This window comes from Malus domestica, chromosome 08 (assembly GCF_042453785.1).
Source record: "Malus domestica chromosome 08, GDT2T_hap1".
Classification (NCBI taxonomy): Eukaryota; Viridiplantae; Streptophyta; class Magnoliopsida; order Rosales; family Rosaceae; genus Malus; species Malus domestica.
Window position 1 is genome coordinate 28,137,969 of NC_091668.1, and position 22,025 is coordinate 28,159,993.

Consider the following 22,025-nt stretch of genomic DNA (forward strand, 5'->3'; position numbering starts at 1 on the left):
TACTTCTTCCTCAAATGCTTCCCATTTACGCCTTCTTCCTTTTGGCTCTTGAGCAGCACTCAAATTATTGTCGTTATCTATACCTAAACAAAAAATATTTGAATGTACTAAAGTACAATACAAAGAATCAATTTGCATAATATCCAATTAATTTGCATACTATCCAATCAATAAATCGAATTACATTCAATGATGAGCAATCTAATCATTTTGCTAATATCCAACATATGGATGATAAAAAGGAAAACTAAAATAAAATGTTATCATTAACACATATAACTAGTTCGGTTGCTGGTTCCTAATTGCTCTCCACTCATTATACATTTCTTGAGCCATGGCATTCCTCTTTGCACTCCACTGGTCAGATGTTCCAACACTACCAACATATTCACCTTCTTCTGTGTTTTGTCCATCTTCTATTATTGGCAAATTCTCCATTGGATCTACAAACATCTCTTGCCTAATAAGATTGTGTAGTAGGCAACAAGCGGTAATTATTCGACCTTGTGTCCTTATCGGATAGAAAGATTGACTCCTTAGTATCCCCCACCTTCTTTTTAGCAAGCCAAAACAACGTTCAATTACATTCCTTGCCTTAGAATGCTTTATGTTAAAATATTCTTCCTTATTGGAAGGTGTTCGTCCCTCCCATTCAAATAAATGATAAGGTATTCCTCTATAGGGTGCAAGGAATCCTTCACCATTTGTATAACCACCATCTACAAGGTAATAATAACCTAATTAAAAAAGACCTTATTAGTATTTTGTAGTTCACAAACAAAACTAGACCTAATTTACAAAGTTGAGACTAACTAGTAGCCTTACCCGATGGTACCTTTAAACCATTAGGCCTAGTAATTGCATCATATAGCACTCTAGAGTCTGATGCGGAACCTTCCCACCCCGAAAACACATATATGAATTGCATATCTCCTGAACACACACCTAACACATTAGTTGCGACTAGACCCTTTCTTGTTCGGTATCTTGATTTGTCAATTTCAGGTACATGTACATCAATGTGTGTTCCATCTAATGCTCCCAAGCAATTCTAAACAAAAAATAAGCTTTTGTTAATTTATACAAAGGGAATCTTTAGTTAAAGCTTAGGGAAAACGAAAAAAATTATCAACATACCTTAAAACATCGCCACCTAGGATCTGTAGAATCAATAGGCACAGGCTGAAGGACTTTTAGTAGGATACCATGTAATCGTAAAATTCATTGCAATACACTATTGAAATACCTACTTATAGTCTCTCTCGACCTATAAAATCTACCACCAACACTACGATTCTTAGTATGATGTGCTAGTATTTGTAAAGTCATACACACCTGCTCCTCTACAGACACCAAACCATCCGTTTTTACCCTCTCATCTTGACGAAGTAAGTCACATAATATGCCAAGAGTCCTTCTATCCATTCTCAATTCGTTGACACATTCAATATCAGTATTCCCTATTATACCATTCAGATAACACAAACTAATATCTCGTCTAACAAATGAACGGTTAGTCAAAGTGCGTCGTTCAACATGACTTTGTTTGACCCTTAGCATCAGCAACACAAGAATCGTACAAATGAAAATTGTCTCTAAATGAGACATCTCTAACAATAAGATCAATAAAAGCTTCCATTGATCCATATCTATCCAAACAAAAAACAAAAGGAAAAAAAAATGAGGACATTATATATGTAATATTTACTGTAATTTAAAGGTGATGGAAATGAAGTGATTATGATATCAAATGAACTAGATCAAAAGAAAAGGTATACAAAGAATTATGAGACAACTAACTGCATCAACAATCCCAAAATAAGCAGCTAAGTCACAACTAACTGCATCATTACAGTTCATGAGCCCGAAATCAAATTATACCAATTTAATAGTTTGTTTGTGCTTGTAGCATATGAACCAATGTGTGTAATCACTGTGGTGTGATTATTTTTCTTCATTCTTATGCTGCGTGAAGTGATTCATTTGTTTTAATATTAGGCCTAGAAACTTAGCCATAGATTGCACTACTATACGTGCTTTCCAACTTCCCGCTCATACTTTCTAACTGTTAAGCTTTACTGGACCTTTAACTTTTGTTTGCTTGGATATCCAAGGTATTGAGATCAGTAAGCGTTTCCAAATGGAAATTTCGAGTTGCCAACTCAGTTGCGCTTAACGTTAAGTTCAACCGAGGAGAGAATGCTCCATTTGACGAGATTAAAGAGATCCAATCAGCTTACTAAAAATCCTCGAAAGCTAAAATTTTCTTTCATCAACAGCCGTATTTTTACATTGCCTAAACAATTTGGTTTTTCTATAATATCATAGAAGTCATATTCACAGAGATGCAACGTAGACTTTCACACATCCAAGGACTACATTCAATAGATTCATGTCGAAAATTGATGTATGGGTTTAGGAATTATACCTTCTTCTAGCCTCGAGGGTTTTGAGTCGTTTGTTACTTGTTTTCCCTTGGGTTCTGAGCACTGGCCACTTCCGTTTATGCTCCTCTTCTCTGCACCCACAGAATATTGAAGTTCAATATCAACCCCACACGGTACAAAACATTCATTGTAATATCATGGTTAGGCATTGCCGGGACATATGGAATTGCTTCCTGCCTATCTCCAATGCCATTCAAACAAGGTGGTCCGAGAAAGTTCCATGGTAAAGAAAGCCATCACCTTTAACTACTCATCTCCACTTCAAATTTTTGAACAGACGACATAAAAAAGGATTGATTCGAAGAGAACTTGGAAGAAAACCTCTCCTAATTTTCTTCAGTGACCACATTTATTCACAGGATTGATTGTTTAGGGTACAAGTTTAAGTTTTCTTTTCTTGATAGGGTTTGTCTTTAAGAGCGACAAAAGGTCCTCCGAGGAAGGTAAAAGGAAATCAAAAAATGCATAAACAAAACCAAACAGAGGATACGACTTTCAACATAACCACAAACCATTTAAAGAGTGCATAACAAAAATTTCTTCAACTCACATAATTTCTCATCCAAACAATTCACAAACATCCAACCCTATATGCAATTTAATAAAATAAAAAAGAGAAACTGGTAAAGATTCGTGAACCAAGAACATAAAAACGAAAAACCACACAGATTTATGCTAACATAATAGAGATGGAAGTATGTGTCCCTTCTGCAAAAGAAACTTGTCGATTTTATGGTCAAGCATGGTTTCTGAGTTCGGATTTGAAAGAAAAGTTGAAATATGAAAACCCCAAATTATAATCTCAATTTTACCTAAAAATCAAAACCCTAATTTGTTCAAGTGCAGAGGTCTATGATTGAAAATTTCTCAAACCCAAAACAACAAAATCAAATAAAGCTTAGTAATATCACGATCTGCAAAACAAATCGACGAAATAAATCGAAGATTTGAAGTTTACCAGACAACTCGGAGCAGATGAGGGAAGACGCAGAGATGAGGGTGAGGAGGACGACGATGAGGGAGCAGGGCAAGGAGGGAGCGATGTGCGACGAGCAGGACGTGCGACGCTGGGGTTCTTGGACGAGCGATGTGCAAGGAGGGATAAGGGCTTATGAGTCCAGCCAAAATTGGGGATCCTCGTTAAGAACTCATAGTGAGGTGTATAATTCGAGCGAGTCCGACTTAAGCTCATTAAACCCAATCCTTGTCCAAACCAAACATGGAACTAAAGTCTAATCTAATCCAGTCCCCTCTAATCCGATCAAACAAACGCCCCCTTAAAGGGTCCATTAGTATTGTTTTTGGTCAACAACCTTAAACAACTTAGTAATGTCCACGCCCCCATAAAGGGGCCATTAGTATTGTTTTTGGTCAACAACCTTAAACAACTTAGTAATGTCCGCCGTTCTCATAAACAACCTCGTTACTGTCGTCCTTCGTCTTAAATGCTCGCCCTCCATTCACTTTCTTAACACAGAGACAGAGAGAGAGATCACCCCTCCTAAGCAATGTCGACCGCAGCTTCCTCCACCTCCTTCACTTGCCACTCCCCGCTCATTCACCGCCCAAATGCTCCATCCCGAATCTCTGTCGCCGTCACGATTCCCAGGTGTCTGCTGCCGTTGTCGCATTTGAAAACTAAGAGGAGGAGTTCAACCACCACCCATTGCTCCGCCGACGCTGCGAAAGATAAAGATTCCACCCCCATTGAGCTCAGTAAGAACTGAACTGATTTTCTCTTTTCTGTTCTTTTATTTCTTTGATCATACCCCACTACAACTTCCATCTGTGCAGGATATGAGGCTTTTCCTACCGTCATGGACATCAATCAAATTCGTGATATTTTGCCTCACCGGTCAGTGCCTTTTTCTGCACCATTTCCTGCGAAATTTTGTTTCTTTTTCAAATAAAAAAGGGCGATCCTAAGCCAACAAGGCTCCGCATTGCGAGGGTCGGGGAACGGATGCAGTCTTACCCTTGAAAAGAGGCTGTTTCCACGATTCAAATCCGTGATCTTTGGGTCACAAAGGAGTAACCTTTCCGTTGCACCAAAGCTCGCCCTCGGTTTCTTTTCCAAATCATTTGAATTAGTTTGAGTCTACATTTTGTTTGATCGGGTTTTGGTGGTGGTTTAGGTTTCCGTTTCTGTTAGTGGATAGAGTGATTGAATACAATGCTGGAGTTTCAGCTGTTGCAATCAAGAATGTCACCATCAATGATAATTTCTTTCCTGGGCATTTCCCCGAGAGGCCGATTATGCCTGGTGTTCTCATGGTTGAGGTAATCCTTTTTTTCGTTATCAAACTAAACGATAGGCCGCTCTTTACATGCATTATCCTCAAACAATACAAATAATAAGGTACATTTGTGTGTGTTTGTGTATTATATAAGTCTATATTAGCAGAAACATGCTTTCATTAATAGAAGCAGCGTATGAAACAACATAGGGACATGATTTCCGCTAATCTATCTAGAGTACTGATCTACAGCTAACGAAAATAATAGCAAGATTAGTGATATGTTAAAAGTGTAAAATTAATAGTGAATGTTAGAAAACTCCCGTGCAAAAACACGCATGTCAAGTCGTTGTGCATGGTCCACTCTGCACAATTTTAAGCCTTTTCTTTTTCCTAAGTCAAGGACATGTCAATGCTCTTGAGATGGTGTCGCTGAGTGACAGTAAAATGAAAACATGGGAGTAGATTTCACTTTTTTTTTTTTTCTCGAGGTTTTTGTGTTGTGTGAGTGTATGTGTTTTAACATGTAGTTATTGTAAACGATAGAGGACATTTGTGTAAATACCATATTTACGTGACTTGTAGGATACAACTGAGCGGCTAACTTGTATTGGCATTCTGTATAATGTTTGGGGATTGCCCTGGTTGATCATCAACTGAAATGTTGACCAAGTTATCTTAATCCCAACTAGTTCATATAGGATTCCAGGATAGTTGCAGATTTTCTTAATCCGAACTAGTCAAGAACTCAAGATAGTTCTGAGTGGCTCAAATTGTAGTACTCGGAAAGATATGTCCCAGGGTTATATTCTTATTCGGGGAGTTGTCATTTTGTCCTTGGATGGGAAGATGACATTGAATATAGGGTGGCTGGGTGAAAACTCTTTACAGAATCTATTTCCCAGGCTTTCCGATATATCTAACGTTTCATTATAAGACTATTTCTAGTCTTGTGAACTCTGTTGAAATATCCTTGAGTTGGGATTTTGGCTTTTGAAAGAATTTGGAGCGTGTTTCTAAACTAGAGCACGTAGATTGGAGTCCTATAAATGAGAAGGAAGCTTGGTCAGAGCGATCGTTTGAAGGAAGAGTTTGGTAGTGCAATATTTGAGTGTGGCAGTTAGAAATCATCTGCACTGGACAGCATCTATTTGGCGGTTTTTAAGGATTGCAGGGAAGTGGTTATGGAAGATCTCAACGTTTCCATGAGTCTTTGCAATAGAATTGTCAATTGATTGTACTACTTTGACCTATATAATTTGATCCCCAAGAAACCTTGTTGTGAACTAGTTCTGTCCTATCAACTGGTCTGGTTTGTGATGCGTTATTAATGTTGTCTTGCATCCTCTCTTCTTGATAGAAGTTTCTGTGCTATCCAAGATTCTGGGGTTTTTCTTGCAAGTTTTTCTGTCTTTCTTTACTCTATAACCCAATTCATCCCACCTTTGGTCCTTGCAAGTTTATAGTTGTTTTTCTTTGGCTGATAGCTCATTGCAATATCAATTCATGTGATGTCCTTCGGAAGCTCATTGCAGTATCGATTCATGTGATAAAATCCTGTAATCTTAAAAACATGATAATGCATATTGCTGCAGTTGACTAAGTTTCCTGTTAACACTTGGCTGCTGTGTTTGATTATTAATGATATATGTCAATGCTTGTTGTATCTAGGCAATGGCACAGGTTGGTGGCTTGGTTATGCTACAACCTGAAGTGGGAGGTTCTCGTGACACTTTCTTTTTTGCCGGAATTGACAAAGTTCGATTCAGGAAACCAGTGATCGCCGGTGACACATTAGTGATGAGAATGACGCTTATTAAGTTGCAGAAACGCTTTGGAATTGCAAAGATGGAAGGCAAGGCCTACGTTGGAGGTGAAGTCGTATGTGAGGGAGAATTTCTGATGGCTACCGGTACCGGTGGTGACTGATCTCAATATTTTCGGTAATTTCATTGCTAAAATTGGTTTCATGTGTTCTTCACTTGACTCATACTATTTTTTCTTCTCGCTTTATTTTTTAGAATAATACTTGGCTATTCAAAGATGGGTAGGAACTCTTACTCAAAATTCTTAATATTTTAATCATAAAGCTTTGTGCTTATGAGAGGTCGCACTTGGTGCGATGGCAAGTGCCTTCGCCCATGAGCGGTAGGTCTCGGGTTCGAGACTTGGGAGCAGCCTCTCCATAAATGGGGGTAAGGCTAGCCGACATTCACCTCTCCCAGACCCTGCGTAAAGCGGGAGCCTTGTGCACTGGGTACGACCTTAAAGCTTTGTGCTTATGATCAGAACCGTTCATAATATGAATTACATTGTAAAGATCATCTCTGCAAAAAATAAATTAAAACTAAGGTCATTTAGTCAATCTATTGTAGCAAATACATAAACAGTTTGTAATGTTTTTACCAATACCGTTCATTTGTTTTTAAACAGTATGATAACTAAACAACCTTAGTTTTAATTGATTTTTTGAGGTGACCTTTATAGGGTGATTTATAATATGAACGGTTCTGATTATAAACACGAAGTTGTACAAATTGACAACGAACAATTTTGAGAAATTTTGAGTAGGAGTTCTTACTCATCTTTGAGTAGCCAAGTATTGTTCTATTTTTTATCCTCTCTTGCGTGTAAACGTTTTGGCAGTTCAAATTGTGTTTAAGAGATTTTTATGGTTAATTCGCGCCATGATTACGAAGACAAGATGTCGTTAACAAAAAAATTTTAGTTGTGACGGGAACACAAGTGGTATACCACGTGTTTTAATAAGAGTGGTGGGAAATTTTATTTTTTAAATTATTAACTTTTTAGCACACATATCCCATAATTTGTATAATGACAAGTGGTGTACCACTTGGTGTATCGGTCACACTGAAAAATATCTCCCGTTGTTAACGGCATTTAAGTAGCAATTAAATTGAAAAGGATAAAAAAAAATTGGGTAATTAGTTATATCTACATATTGAAAAGTAAATGCCAAATGGTTTACAAGCCAAGGGCACCAAGGGGCGTCTTTCCTTGCCCAGCTTCAAAGTAGAAAATGAGCATAGCCACCATAGCAAGCCTTGCATGCTTAATCTCAGCCAGTTTCAGTCTCTCCAACTTTTCGCTGTCTGGAACGTAAACCCCGTCCTGGATGGAGCCGGCGAAGCCCAAGGGGTCGAAGAACTTGCCACCCGGGTAGCCTTGCTCTCCGGTGGAGTTGGCGAAGTTCTCCGAGGTCTTGGACCAAGGTGTGGCCCACTCGACGGACTGGGACTCAGGGTTGTAGAAGTCCACCCATCTCTTGCTTTCCACCCATCCCATGAGCAAGAGCTGAGTGCCGAGCAGTGAGCCGAAGGAGAAGGGTGAGATAGCACTGGGGTCAGCTCCGGCTTCGAACCATGGGATACCACTCCAGGCCTGGCCAACAAAGATACCAACGACTGCCGCCATTGCCCACCGGCCGTGGATGAGCTCCGCCTCTCTGTACCACTTGAGGAACGCCGGGTCCTTGCCTAGTCCTAGTGGATCAAAACCGTAGTCACCTGGAAGCCTGCACGCGTATATCAGATCAGATTCATACATATATCTGTGACAAACTTAGAATTATAATGTGGTTGATAATATATGAAACTCACGAGCCATCGAGCCACTCGGGGTCGATGAAGTTGCCGCCGCCTTTAACCGCCGGGATCCAAGACTTCTTTGCCGCAGCAGCAACCACAATGAACCTCTTAGGAGTAGGAGAAGCACCGCCAACCTTGCTTCCAACGGTGGCAGCAGAGAGCAAGGCCTGACTTCTCTTGCCTCCACATAAGAAGGCCGCCGAGTTCAACCCGTTGAGCACTGCACCGGTGGTTGCCGCCATCTCTCTCTCTCTCACTAAGCAAAAACAGAGACTCAGAGAGTTTTTCTGGTGGCAATGAATGTTTGAGAGTTGCTTGGGAAGTGGTGTTTTATCACCATGAGTTTTAGAGAGAGAGAGAGAGAGAGAGAGAATGAGAGAGTGGAGAGGAGAGAGAATCTAGAGGGTGGCGTTGGGAGGAGCCAACTAGGACAAAGAAATCTGACTAGGTTGTGTTAGATAGATTTCGGACCAATGAGAACTAGCCCTCCATCCGCATGCATGCATTGCCTCCAACCACGTGGACTATCACTTTGTCTTCGTGCCACTCCCTCCACAGGCTAAGGTTACAAAATATCATTAAGGTCCTTGCAAAATGACGGAATTATATCATCCACGATAATGTGCTAAAGTATAACCAAATGGTCCAAAACGACAGCTACTTCTGATTTTTTATTATTTTTCTTTCTCGTTTTCTACCCCGCATTTTGTTGTTATTTTAGATTAAGCCCACATTTAAACTTTGTAGCGTATGCTTGTGATCAAATAAGACCAGAGACACTGCATGATGTCTCTATGTGCATCTATAGCTTATCTGGATGCCAATCCATAAACCACTAGTATTAGGAATAAGCAAAGGTTTTCTCCCTTAAACATCCGTGCCACGTGAGCACATGTGACTTGGCGAGAGTCATTCTCACCCATTAATTACTACCCAAGCAACATCCACAACAGATAATGTCCTTCAGTCGCTACCCATCTCTCGAGGTATTGTATCTCAAAATTTATCGTTGCGTGATATTCTGTACTAATTATGCAATGATTTATATTATTGGCACAAAACATTATTGCGGTAGTAAACTCGTATCATACAAGCTGTTTTATTTTGTCTCAATGTCATGAAAAAACCAATATTAAAAGGAGAAAAAAAAAACTGACATAATGAATTGTGCAACATGCATTTGGGACTTTGGCACTATAAATAAACAAATGTATGTACAGATTGCCTAATATGATCGACATAATAATAATAATATAAGAAAAATGGGTAATCCGTTCGTGAGAAGCGGGTTGAGCTTCTCCGCCATGTTTCCAACCCACATTCTTCCGCCGCTTAAACCCTTGCACGAAACAGTCCTCACTAGAATTCCGATTGGATTTCCGAAGCTCCGGCCGACGCTTCCGCCGCACTCCTCCTCCTCCTCCTCCCCCTCCTCCTCCTCCTCAAACTTTGATATCATTTCCACAAGCGGTATGTGGCTTGCCAATTTTCTCAGGAAACAAACAGAGTATTAATTACTAGTGTTATTTATTTAACTCCTTTGTGAATTGTGTGTGACAGAGTTGCGAGATGGTAGCTTTCTCTTCCGCTTTGGGGACGAGAGCGAGAAATCTGTTGCCACTGAAACAGAGATTGATGCTCGTAGTCATCTGGAGGATCCTGTGCAAGATTCAGAATTGAGCCAAACATTGTTGGGAAGCACAGGAAGTGGGGCTGGTGGCGGTGCAGGTGCCGAAGAGAATGTTATTGATGCGGTTTCAGTGACGAGCACCGACAATTCGACTCACGGTGGTGTAGGTGAAGAAGCCACAACCACAACCACAATCACAATCACAACCACAGCAGATGAAACCCAGGTCAGCAATATAACTCATGCTTATCCAGCAATTGGCGGCGCCACGGAGGCCGAGAATGGTGTTAATGTGGTTTCAGTGACGAGCACTGGCAGTGCGACTGCTGCTGGTGGTGGTGGTGAAGAAATCACAATTAGAACCACAACCACAACCACAGCAGATCAAACTCAAGTCAGCAATGAAATCCATGCTTTTGGAGCAAGTGGCTGTGACGGAGCCGCAAAGGCCGAGGAGAATGCTGTTGATGCGGTTTCAGTGACGAGCACCGAAGATGCAACTGGCGGCAGTGGTGGTGAACAAACCACAACCGCGAGCACAACCACAGCGGATGAGACTCAAGTCTCCTTCGTGGTTAGTAAAACTAATTAACTCTTGATTCTTGCATTGCCTCACTTGTTTAAGAACTTTTGAATTGGTCAGCTATTTCGCAATCCTAGTCGAAATATAGACTATTACACCCACACCACATATATATTTGTAGATAAATAGATACATGGATAGATGGATATGGAACACAATCATGATATTGATAAATCTAACGAGTGCAGCATTGTTTTGCCGAGAGCTGAGATCAATGTTAAAGTTTTCAGATGGTTATTTGAGGGGATCTTCCATGCTGTTTTTAAACCAACTGGGTATCTCAAGTGATTAAGGTCATGGAGCTAATTTCTAATTTGGATTTTGGATTCAGAAAGCTTTCAAAGTCCTACAATCTTTCATTTCATCTTTGTTACATAAATGAAACTTAATGAAATTTATTTTCCAAATTTTGTCTGCTTTGTTCCCTCTTTTATACTTCCAGTTCTTTTGGATGGCACCTGGTTTGTGCCTTTTTGCGAATTAGTCATTACCGTAAATGTGCACATTAGACTAGTAGATATATGGAAACTCAGCTGTGGGGGGAGCTGTATTTTGTTTTATAAGACCTCAATACAAGAGATGTCTGGATTAAATCTAAGCCTTCAATTTGCACATACATGCACACCTGCACACATGTTATACATGTTTTCTTAATTTATAGCCTGACTCAAGTTGGCAGCTGGATCATTTGGCACATGTTTGTTTTGTTTTTTTGGTCTGGCACATCACACAGTTCTTTCATGTTAAGGACCTCATGTGCTTTTGTTTTATCTTGTACATAGTTAGCTGAGAATGCCCCTTCCCCAAATTCAGAAGATGAATTCGCAGAGGGTGAAGCACAGAGAAGTGACGTTTCAGGAGTATCAACTTCTAAGATAGTGGAATTCCATACAGTTGAAGGTGCTTCTGATGGGTATGCTAATTTTTCTCTTGATATACCTCAAATAAATAATATCCATATATTTTTCTGCTTTTGAAGTTCATCTTCCTCTAAAATCTAACTTTCTGTATGAAAAATGCAAGGACAGTAGAAATCACCAGAGGAGTTAAAAAATGGTCCAGCTGTCTGTGTACAATAGGTGCAAGGAAAAGGATAGCATGAGTTTATTTGTTGTACCAAATCGGTTCTTGGTAATGTTGGTGGAGGGATTAGGTTTTGGGAAAAGCCTGGCTTGATGTTTTTGTTCATGCTTTGTTTCCTACACTATGTTGTTTGTCTATTGCTGAGGATTTTTGTCAATAAAGCACACTGGGACAGCTGACCCTTTCTTTCTTCAACAGGGAGGACGTACCTGCAGCTGTTCTTCAACTATCTTCCAGTGCTGCTTTATTACCACATCCCTCAAAGGTATCTTCTCAAGTTTTAAATGTAGTCTTAGTACACATACTTTATATAACTTTTCGATAGTTTAGAGTGGTACATTATAGTGAAAACTCTTATTTTCTTTTTTATTTTATAAGAAACTCAAAACGAGCTTTATGTTTGGTTTGTCTTGAATTCACTCTCATCTATTTATACGCTGCTAGACACACACACATATACATGCAAACCTGTGCGCATAACAAAGTACCTATTTGACCTTTGGCTTGCATTTAGTATAACTGTGAATAATTCAAGAATTAATAAATTCCAGGCATTGACAGGTGGGGAGGATGCTTACTTTGTTGCTGGCCAAAACTGGTTAGGTGTGGCTGATGGAGTGGGTCAGTGGTCGCTAGAAGGTATAAGTTAACCACCTCGAAGTTTAATTTTGCACTATAAATAGTGTTAGGAATATTGGATGGCCATACCTATATCTCAGTGTGTTAGACTACCAGATTCTTTTCTAAACACTACCACTAGTTAACCCACTTATTTCATCGCCGAAGCCAAATGGTTTTACTTATTTATCAAATATATCCGTTAAGTTATTCACTTCTGGTTACACAATATGAAACCTTTTTGTATGTGGGTGCATCCTTGTGTCTTTTTGTGTGCATGCTTTTGGTTCAGTGTTCCCACTATTTTTGAATAATTGATAGCCTGATAGCCATACTTACATCTCAATCTCCCTTTGTTAAATAGTCTTTTTTTCCGTGGTTTGACAAGCAGAGTTTTTTCTAAAATCTACTGCTAGTTGACCCACTTATTTCAAATGGAAGGCAAGGGCAAAAGTCAAAAGTTTCTTCTAATTTATTCAATATGCATGTTAAATTATCCATCTAACGGAAGACGTGGCACAAAACCGAGCACAATGGCGTTCTAGGATTCATACCGCCGACCCCACTTAGAGGGAAAAGGCTTTGTTGTTGTTGCCTGTTAAATTATCTACCTCTGTTTAGACAAAATTGAGGCTAAATTTGTTACACATTGCTCCTGATATGTTTAGGGGTTAATCCTGGACTATATGCTCGTGAACTCATGGAGAATTGTGAAAGGTTCATATCCGATTGCAAAGGTTTACCATTGACTGAACCAGAAGAAGTCCTTATTAGAGGCTTATCCAGTACAAAATCTCCTGGATCATCCACAGTGTTAGTTGCTTATTTTGATGGTCAGGTATGAACTTTTCCTTACCTAGGATTATTATTTCTGGGTCTTTCCTAAAGGAGGTACCCATGAGAGAGGAACGAAAGGGGAGAATTGGACAAATCCAAAATTAACCTGCTAATACCTTAAACAAGTGCTTGTTTACTTTTATACGGGCCCAAGTATAAAAGGTCATGGATAGATTCTATTTTGTGTTATATGTTAACATTCATGCAGTTCTCCTTTTGGTATAGATACTTTTTATTTATTCCGTGTTTCTCTACCTTTGTCATAGTATTTCCAGATGTTTATGATTATTTTCCAACTGTGGGCATGTCTATACATCCGCCGCCCTTCATGCTTACACAATCTATAAAAAGACACTCTACAACCCAACCCATTTTGACTTTTCAACAAGCTCAAACTAATTTAAGTACCATGCAAACACTAAAAATTTATGGTTGGGTTTTTTTCTTCCATGAGGGTGGTGTTACGAATTATCGATAGTTTTTTTCTTCCTCTTATAGCATTTTAAGTTGTTCTTTTTTAAATCATGGTTTGGTTATTGCATATGACAACCTTGAAATGTAATTTTTGTAAATTTTGATTTTGTAATGAAAATTGCTTTTGCAGGCTCTCCATGTGGCCAACATTGGAAACTCGGGATTTATTGTAATTAGAAATGGTGCTGTCTTTAAAAAATCATCACCAATGGTTCACGAGTTCAATTTTCCAGTACGGGTTGAAAGCGGTGATGATCCCTCAAAACTTTTAGAGGTACGGTTGCCATTACGTGCCCAACAAACTTTTCCAAATTGCTGACGGAAACAGTATATTTTAAATTTTTACTATACCAACTCTTCTTGCAACTTGACCGTCTTACATGATGAAAGAGATTACGCTAACAAGAATAATCTGTTCTCAGAAATACCGAATTGATTTGGATGTGGGCGATGTGGTTGTCACTGCAACAGATGGTCTCTTCAACAACTTGTATGAGCAAGAGATCACCTCAGTTGTATCCAAGTCACTGCAAACCGGGTTGGAACTACAGGTGCACATCTCAATGGTTTTCTTGTCTATGTTTCTTTTTCATAAGCTTCTTTGTAAAGGAAACCGAAAAAAGAAAAGAACTGTCATGCATTCACTTAAAGGTGCCATAGACATTGCAGAAAGGGCTTTTGGACAAAAGCATATGTGGCTTGATAATGGCGGTGCCACTTCTTTTCGTTCAATAACTTTTATTCTTATGATTACTGAATTTATTTTCAAAACAGAATATTCTTTAGAATACAAACCTATGACTCCATCTTGAGCTAGGAAAACATTATTTCTGGCAAAACAGATAGCTTTATTTGTTGTAGCGGTTTCTTATATCCAATTTCTTTCGGTTGTCTATGTGTGTGCATCTATTCAAAGGACATAGCAGAGGTCTTGGCCACTAGTGCACAAGAGTTGGGGCAATCTAAATCTACAAGGAGCCCATTTGCTGATGCAGCCAAGGCACATGGGTATGCCGGATATAGTGGCGGCAAGCTTGATGATGTGGTCGTTATCCTGTCATGTGTAGAAAAGAAACCCATCGGTACTTTACGGTAAGGACATATGTATATGTATATATGTGTGTGCACACGAGTACGTGCTTGTGTATTTATTAATCTGTGTTTTGTATCATTTGTTTCAATTGCGAAGTACCGAAAGGAAACTAACATCATGTGTATCTTCTATATAAAAAAAGTAGTGTGTCTAAAGCAATTGTGGTGTCAAAGTTCCGGTCCTTGATTATGTCAGTGAGTAGCTAATGTGGAAGCTTTGAAGTTCTCTTTTAAATGAAAACTCTTGGCTTGTGCACATGGATATAGAGTGGGAAATTGTTTCATGCATATAAAATTTAAGGAAAACTAATAAAAAGAGCTTGAAAACTTTTAGTTTTAATGATAAGGACAAAATAAAGGGTAAAGTGAATAGTACCAGGATTGATTCTTTAGTGTAAAAATGTGGTTTTTCATTAAAGTGAACAGTACTAGGAGCTTTTCGTTAAAGTTTCCTTTAATTTATGAAAGAAAATAATTTCCGCAGGTCATTTTTTTTACCAGTATTAGTACTGGGGTGCAAAAAATTGTTTTATGATGTAGATTTATGAGATTTTAAAATTTAGCATGATTTTGGAATTATTGTCATTTTTTGGAAACATGAAATTGATTTGCTCAAAATCTGCCCCTCTTCAGATATCAGGCTCAATAAGGTTGAGTAAATCTTATATGCCGGAAGGGGTGTGATATCCATACACCTCATTTTACTTCTCACACACCTTTTTAATTTTCGGCCGTCAGATCTGATGAATTGAAGAAGATCAATGGATATAAATTATCAAAGGGTGTGTGAGAAGTAAAATAGGATGTGTGGATAGCACATCCCATTCTGGAATTGTGTAAGCGTGCCACTACTAAAATGAATAGTATTGGATTGTAACAGTTATTTAGCTGGTCAGTTTAACGTGTTTGATAACTATTTCGATTTCAGTTCAAATATCAGTTTCTGATTTTTAGTTTAGATTTTATTATTTTGAAAATTGAAAATTCGCTTGGTCGACCCTCAGTTTTGAAAAAAGATGAAAACTAAAAATAAAAAAAATAAAAAAACTGAAAATTAAACTGAAACGAAATGATTATCAAACAACACACTAACTTTTAGTTTTTATAGGAAATTGTTATTAGCATTTCAAAAATCTCATTTTACATTCCAAACTTTCTATATTAGGAAAGAAAAATACACTTATGAGAAGTGTAGAATGAGATTTTTGGAGTGCCAATAACATTTCCCTTTTTATATTGCTTCTCTAACTTTTAGTTTTTTACTAGAAATAGTGTCCGCATGTTGATGCGGGATTAGAAATTGTATGAAAAAATGCCTCAAATGGATAAAAGATTGTTACAAAAGGTTAATGTTATTTGGACTAAAAGATGTTTAAGCTTTTTGAAAGAATTTTTACATGAAAAGGAGAAATTAGGTGAATCAAGCTCTTGGAACTCTTCAAACCACTTTACGAATAGCATGACCTAAGAAAAGTTAGTAAAAGAGTGTAAGAGTATTATATAAGGAATTATATTATTGGAACCACTTTATAGAAAGTTGTAGTCTTCTGCTATATTCACTTGTAGTTTCAATGAAGATACCAAAACCCGAAAAAGGTTATACATGGTTTGGAATTGTTTCAAAATGAAGGAAAATCTAACTGGCTTCTTTGGTTGTTACAACTATAAGATTGTAGTTTTATTAAACAATACTTATTGAGGAAGATGAAAAAGAAGGAAAAAAAAAATTGTTAAGTAAATTGGTTTGTGAAACATAGACAGATTTCTATCTTTAATGTAGTTGGAGGATTTAAAACCTACCATTCCACTTCTTTTCAATTGTGAAGCACACATGTATTCACTATCAAATGCTTATATACATGATCAAACCTATCAAAAAAACGTAGTTGGAAAATCATAAACTAAGAGGAATGACTTACATGCTTCTGTCTCGGTATTACATGCAATGAATGTATAGCTTAGATACCAGTCTTGCTCCTAGCTCGAGCTGTGTTTCCAAAGAAGGACAATTTAACATTATTTTGCAATAAATTGCAGAGAGTGCCTTGCACAGCTCTCCATGCTGCAGAAGAAAATAAAAACAGTGAACAAATGATGTACAATGATAAAATCAAAAGGTAATATCTAAAGAATCGATTTATCAGCAATTGTGACATTCATTATTCCTAAAAAGTTGTTGATTCACAAATAAATAAATGAAAGTAATCGGAAAAGAAAAGTTTACCGCAGGCTGACTGAATCAAAGCTCAAAATGACTAGGATATTTTTCCGGCGATGATTGCAGGTGATTGCTGCCTGTGACTTCTGTCATTTCCTTGAAAACAATGTCATGAACTTGAGCTTAAAATAAATGTTGATAAGAGAATGACTAACCTCTTTGCTAGAACTAAAGAATCAAGCAATAGCATCTATAACCCACTTTAAAATTTGTGGTTGACTTCAAAGAATGAACTACTTTATAAACAGATCAGATTCTTTATAAACACCTCTAGGTAACAACAGTAGGACATTCTTCACGAATTAACTCTCTCAAATAGGCTCAATTTTCAAATTAAATTTGGTCAGTCGTTCACCAAAAAAGCAAATCCACATTTTGATTAAAAAGTTGGGAAACTATCTCGTATTTGGTTCAGAAGACATCATTCCCAAATATTTATAGAAGTTGGGGAGTTTTGGACGCAATTCTCGTATCCTTGCCAAAGTAAAATGAGTTAAGAGGTGTTAACATTTCACATACTGGTAAAGCAGCACATGCAATATTGAATCTGCAAATCGAACAAAAAAGCATCAGCCTTCAAATCCTTTTCAGTTCAACAAATATTGCAGCAACAAAAATTCAAAAACAAATTCCAAAAAAAAAAAAACTTTATAAGGCAATTAACAGCTAAAACATACAAAAATATCAGAAAAATCACCAAACCCAATTTTCAATCACTTAATATTAGATCGAGAAAGACTGAAAGAGTATACCTTGTATATTGCTGAAAGAGTATACCTTGTATATTGCTTCTTTGGATTTAGCGTTGGCGGCACAAAAACAGTCCTTTCTTGGCGGTTCAAGCTGTTTGAAAATTTGACGAGTGTGATCATTGGGTTTTAGGAAGTTGTGTAGGATGATTTTATTTAGGAGCTCACAATCAAACACAATTCTGCTGAAGAATGCCATGCTTGGGAGAAATTTTTAGTGTGCTGGAAACATAGTTCATACACTAAGTGTCATAATATAATTAATTGAATTTTTCTTGAAGTTTTCAATCAATACTAGCATTACACTTGGTGTGCGGGGCCATATATCCGGCCAGTGGCGGATCCACCTTGGGACAAGGTGCGTCAGCTGACCCCCTACTCATAAATCCTTTATGAAAGAATTGGGTGTTGCCTTTTGAAAATTTGAAATGCCCTTGAAAGCTGCCTCTCGACGAGTTGCCTCTATAGACATTGAGCAGGGTAGCTGCTAGTCTTATGCCTTTGTATGTGTTGCTATGACATATGTCAATAGGCTCACTTGGCATAATTGGCCTCTGTTGGCATGCTTGCTCAAAATCTAAGACAAAAAATGTGCAAGTGAAATGATATCCACACATTTTATTTTTATGCGTATTTTTGTTGATTTAACGTTTTTTCTTTTAATCATTATTCAATCTAACCACAAGGAAATGGAGAGAAATGTGTGAATTCATAAATGTCAATAATGAATATGGTCAATCATCATTGAATTTAATACTAAAAAATGAATAATAATTTGATTTAGTATTCTAATCTCAACTTTCAATATCGAATTTAAACTATATACAGATTGCATTCATTGTAGTGGCGAAAAAAAAATTATCATTTTATATATTATGTAAAAATACAATCTCTACCAATTCCATTCTTCATAACAATTAACTATTTAACCTACTATTGATATCCTAATATAACAAAAATCTACCCGCAGATGATCAGGGAAAAGGATCGTTGCCGGATCCTTTTCTTGGGGATCCTAGGGATCCCGCAATCGTTACAGTTCATCGTATATCGTGCGATCAGTTTTCGTTAGGTATTATTTATATTTAATTTTAAATTTTAAATTTTAAAATGATTTTTGACCTAACGATCATAAAATCCCAAGAATCCCCAGCAAAAGGATCCGGCGAGGATCCTTTCCATATATATCATCGGTGGTACGTGGACAAGAAGAAAATCTTATTTAAGTAAGAGAAAAAAAATGGGGCGTACAAATAATTTCTACATAGAAAAAAGAGGCCTTTCCTACAATGGCATGAAACAGGAGCACGCGATGCGAAACACGTATAGAGCCCCTCCATCCCTCCATCCCTCCCCAACTCATAACCTACTTCTGTTGCTTGTTAGATTCTTGAGTTTTAACAGAAACACAAGAAAAAATGGGAGGTGCAGGGAGAGTTTGGATCAGTATTGTGGTGGTGGTGGTGGTGGCGGTGCTAGTGTGTGGACTCGGGGACTCTGCGTCGCCGTCGCAGCACGCGGCGCCGGCCCCGTCGGTGGACTGCATTAGCCTGATCTCGACCATGGCAGACTGCTTGCCGTTTGTGTCGAACGGGAGCACCGCCACGAAGCCAGCAGAGACTTGCTGCAATGGCCTCAAGACTGTGCTCGAAGCCGACGCTTCCTGTCTCTGTGTGGCCTTCAAGAGCAGTGCTCAACTCGGCGTCGTTTTGAACGTCACCAAGGCCACCTCCCTCCCCGCCGCTTGCCAAGTCTCCGCTCCTTCCGTCGCCGACTGTGGATGTCCGTCTTTCTTCTTTCTTGTCTAAATACTCTTTTTATGTATTTATTTTATTTTAGATTCTTTGGAAATTAAGATTTGATGAATTACAATTTTTTAACCCTTTGTTTTGTTATTTTTTTCAGTATCTGTCACTCCTGCCGGTGCCCCTGGTATGTTCTTAATATCATCTTAATGCTGCGATATTTGTGTTAATTCTTTTGCTTATTGTTTATTTATTTAATTTATTCTTTTGTTTATTGTTTATTTCTTTTGTTAATTATACTTAGGTTTGGACAGCACTCTAGAATATTGAATTTATATTATATTTATTAACCATTTTTTATTTATTTATTAACTTGTCTGATTGGTTTGAGGCATTCTTCTTCTGGACTTTGCCTGATCTACACGACAGGCTACTGTTTAGAATTAAACGCATGTTTTAATCTTGAATAATAATTTAAGAAATAAACTTGGCTTCTCAATTCACTTCGTTTTTTATTTACAGAATTTCATGCTTATAATCGGTACAATTTATATCATGAGGCACTTTGTAAAGACCATTTATGCAAAATAATCAATAAAATAATCATTTAATTGTATAAAAACAGAGAATGAGTTCGATAAAAAGATTACGAACTGTTTATCTATTTGGTATTTTTAGTTGACTAAAAGATCTTATTTTTAAATGATTTTTTTTCTTCATATAATGAACGGTTCCTACTATAAGCATGAAGTTTCGTGAATCGACCACAAAACATCTTGAGGAGGAGTACTCTCCTCCTTAATTTTAAGGAGTCAAGCCTCTTTCATAATTTAATGACAGAATCTTCGATTTAACGAAAGGAGGCAATTTCTGCTTACCCCAGCTAGCTATTTTTGCATTGCGCTCTTTATTTCTGTGCCTTTTGGTATGTGGGATGAGAATGTGGAAAATGAGATCATCTCGAAAGGAGATATCAAAGGATAAATATTAATTTAATGACTGATGTGGTAATGTTATATTTTTTCTTTTCTCAACCAATATATTTGTTTTGTTATAAATGATATTGGTATGACTCATTTTAAAAAGAAATCAATTAAAATAAATTTTCAAGATCTATAATTGGTATATTAATGAGATCTACACAATAAAATAATTAAAAATTATTTGACATCACATTTTCTTATATGTCAAATTTGACATATGAAAACTGTATGTCAATAGGATTGACATATTAGTTGGAGCTTGCATCTACCTTTAAATTTGATTACATTCCACTTAAGATTTGACATCTTTGAAAATGATACGAGGCTTGGAAATGGGAAATCATTTCCTTCCCATGTTATATCATTATTCAAATTAAACATTGAAAAATCAATATCCCATATTAAATCTTCATACTCAACTTTTTTCCAATTTTATCCCTAATAATAAATACAAATACAAATTTGTCTTCAATTTTCACATTTACTATTTTATCTTTACCATGCATGGTAATAAGAAAATGTTTGCCCATCCTCTTAAGAAAAGACATGGGAATTATATGAGGGCATAAATTTGTTTTGATTTCAACTTTTGGTGGACTTGTCCGTTTGAGATTAGTGATTTGTATGTTTATAGGTAGTGGCGCTGGGGCACAAGAGTCGTCTGCTGGAGGGAATGGGCAAACAACAGCTCCGGGAAGCTCAGGTTCTTTTATGCTCGCCAGTTCGGTTGGATCCCTGCTTGTTGGTCTTGTAATTGCATCATTCCCTTGTTTCTAATAGCTGAGTTTGGTGGTGACATTTTCTTTAGTTGAGAGGGATGATGATATAAGGAACTTATGATGTTTATTTTATCATTGGGTTAGTTCATTCTGAGGGGTGACTAAACTAGCTAGGTTTTAACGTTTGTTTTGGGGGTTACTCGAAACCTGTTTCGAGGGCTTTTGTTGGTTGGATGTGTATGTATTAATTGTTGAATAAAGCAGCAAGTCCCAAATCGGGCATGTTATAAGACAAATCACAACTTATATCAAATGATTCCACTTCTAATTGCATCGAGACCTTTACCATAAAAACCCCCACCTATTGATTGCACGAGTGATTTAAGTGGAAACAATATCGATGTTGTTAGTGGTGGACTGTGACCTGTCTCTCTGAACATGGCATCGGAGCCTGCATGTGAAAGAGTTTCACCAGTGTTCCTCCTCATGCTATATGAATCAATTTTCACCACATTAATTTCCAATTCAGCAGTGCAAATCTAGATTTGAAAGCGAGCCAAAGCTAGTGTACTTTATACGCTCACTTTCTCGTTATGCATTCATCTCTTCGTTTTTGTCCTTTATGCTAGGTTGAAAACCCTTCTATAAAACCCACAAAATTGGAGCAAGCTAAGCTCTATTGGTTTGAGGGATTAAAGAGGTTGAGAAGTGAGTTTATACTTTTTAACCATTCTTCAGATGATTCTTCTGACCAAAACACACAATCTGTTGCTCAACATTCTCCGACATTCTCTGAAACTTTAACATTAATCTCTATCCTGTTTCAGTATTTATGTACATTGGTGCTCCCTTCCCTTTCAATTTGAAGTTTGAACAAAACAGTTCTTCTGTTGTGACTGCAATTTGCGAAAAAGAGGGATTAGGAAGGGCGGAGTAGAGCATAAGGCCTAAGTCGCAGGGTATTTGCAAGATGCATGATGTAGCAGATGTTGAGAATCATTA

At 37.6% G+C, this 22,025-nt stretch overlaps 3 protein-coding genes across 4 annotated transcripts; 2 read left to right on the plus strand and 1 right to left on the minus strand.

The window, feature by feature from the left end:
* The first annotated feature begins 3,835 nt into the window (after nucleotides 1-3,835).
* On the plus strand, nucleotides 3,836-6,788 carry LOC103406967 (uncharacterized). The gene is made up of 4 exons (XM_008345933.4): nucleotides 3,836-4,163; nucleotides 4,242-4,302; nucleotides 4,583-4,727; nucleotides 6,356-6,788. Exons 1-4 carry the CDS (start codon nucleotides 3,956-3,958, stop codon nucleotides 6,611-6,613), a joined length of 672 nt encoding a protein of 223 aa, XP_008344155.3. The 5' UTR covers nucleotides 3,836-3,955; the 3' UTR covers nucleotides 6,614-6,788.
* Nucleotides 6,789-7,621: 833 nt separating this feature from the next.
* Nucleotides 7,622-8,772, minus strand: LOC103453723 (chlorophyll a-b binding protein CP24 10A, chloroplastic). The gene is made up of 2 exons (XM_008393289.4): nucleotides 8,305-8,772; nucleotides 7,622-8,219 (listed from the first exon to the last, which is right to left on the minus strand). The coding sequence occupies exons 1-2, from the start codon at nucleotides 8,532-8,534 to the stop codon at nucleotides 7,670-7,672; spliced, it is 780 nt and encodes a 259-aa protein (XP_008391511.1). The 5' UTR covers nucleotides 8,535-8,772; the 3' UTR covers nucleotides 7,622-7,669.
* A 691-nt stretch (nucleotides 8,773-9,463) lies between these two features.
* LOC103453714 (probable protein phosphatase 2C 71) lies at nucleotides 9,464-21,052 on the plus strand. Of its 2 annotated transcripts, XM_029107309.2 has the most exons (11): nucleotides 9,464-9,762; nucleotides 9,853-10,496; nucleotides 11,288-11,418; nucleotides 11,787-11,853; nucleotides 12,140-12,227; nucleotides 12,875-13,044; nucleotides 13,648-13,791; nucleotides 13,940-14,068; nucleotides 14,434-14,609; nucleotides 19,482-19,508; nucleotides 20,939-21,052. In XM_029107309.2, exons 1-11 carry the CDS (start codon nucleotides 9,555-9,557, stop codon nucleotides 20,940-20,942), a joined length of 1,788 nt encoding a protein of 595 aa, XP_028963142.2. In that variant the 5' UTR covers nucleotides 9,464-9,554; the 3' UTR covers nucleotides 20,943-21,052. The 2 variants fall into 2 exon arrangements, with proteins under 2 accessions (XP_028963142.2, XP_008391500.3); XM_008393278.4 differs by lacking the exons at nucleotides 19,482-19,508; nucleotides 20,939-21,052 and adding an exon at nucleotides 16,647-16,837.
* Nucleotides 21,053-22,025: the final 973 nt, after the last annotated feature.

Coding starts and splice junctions, on each gene's coding strand:
- LOC103453714 (XM_008393278.4), top strand. CDS start 9,555: ATGGGTAATCCGTTCGTGAGAAGCGGGTTGAGCTTCTCCGCCATGTTT. Junction 11,419..11,786: donor GTTGAAGGTGCTTCTGATGG/GTATGCTAATTT, acceptor TTTCTTCAACAG/GGAGGACGTACCTGCAGCTG. Junction 13,792..13,939: donor ATCCCTCAAAACTTTTAGAG/GTACGGTTGCCA, acceptor ATCTGTTCTCAG/AAATACCGAATTGATTTGGA.
- LOC103406967 (XM_008345933.4), top strand. CDS start 3,956: ATGTCGACCGCAGCTTCCTCCACCTCCTTCACTTGCCACTCCCCGCTC. Junction 4,164..4,241: donor TTCCACCCCCATTGAGCTCA/GTAAGAACTGAA, acceptor CCATCTGTGCAG/GATATGAGGCTTTTCCTACC. Junction 4,728..6,355: donor CTGGTGTTCTCATGGTTGAG/GTAATCCTTTTT, acceptor TGTTGTATCTAG/GCAATGGCACAGGTTGGTGG.
- LOC103453723 (XM_008393289.4), bottom strand. CDS start 8,534: ATGGCGGCAACCACCGGTGCAGTGCTCAACGGGTTGAACTCGGCGGCC. Junction 8,220..8,304: donor CCCGAGTGGCTCGATGGCTC/GTGAGTTTCATA, acceptor ATACGCGTGCAG/GCTTCCAGGTGACTACGGTT.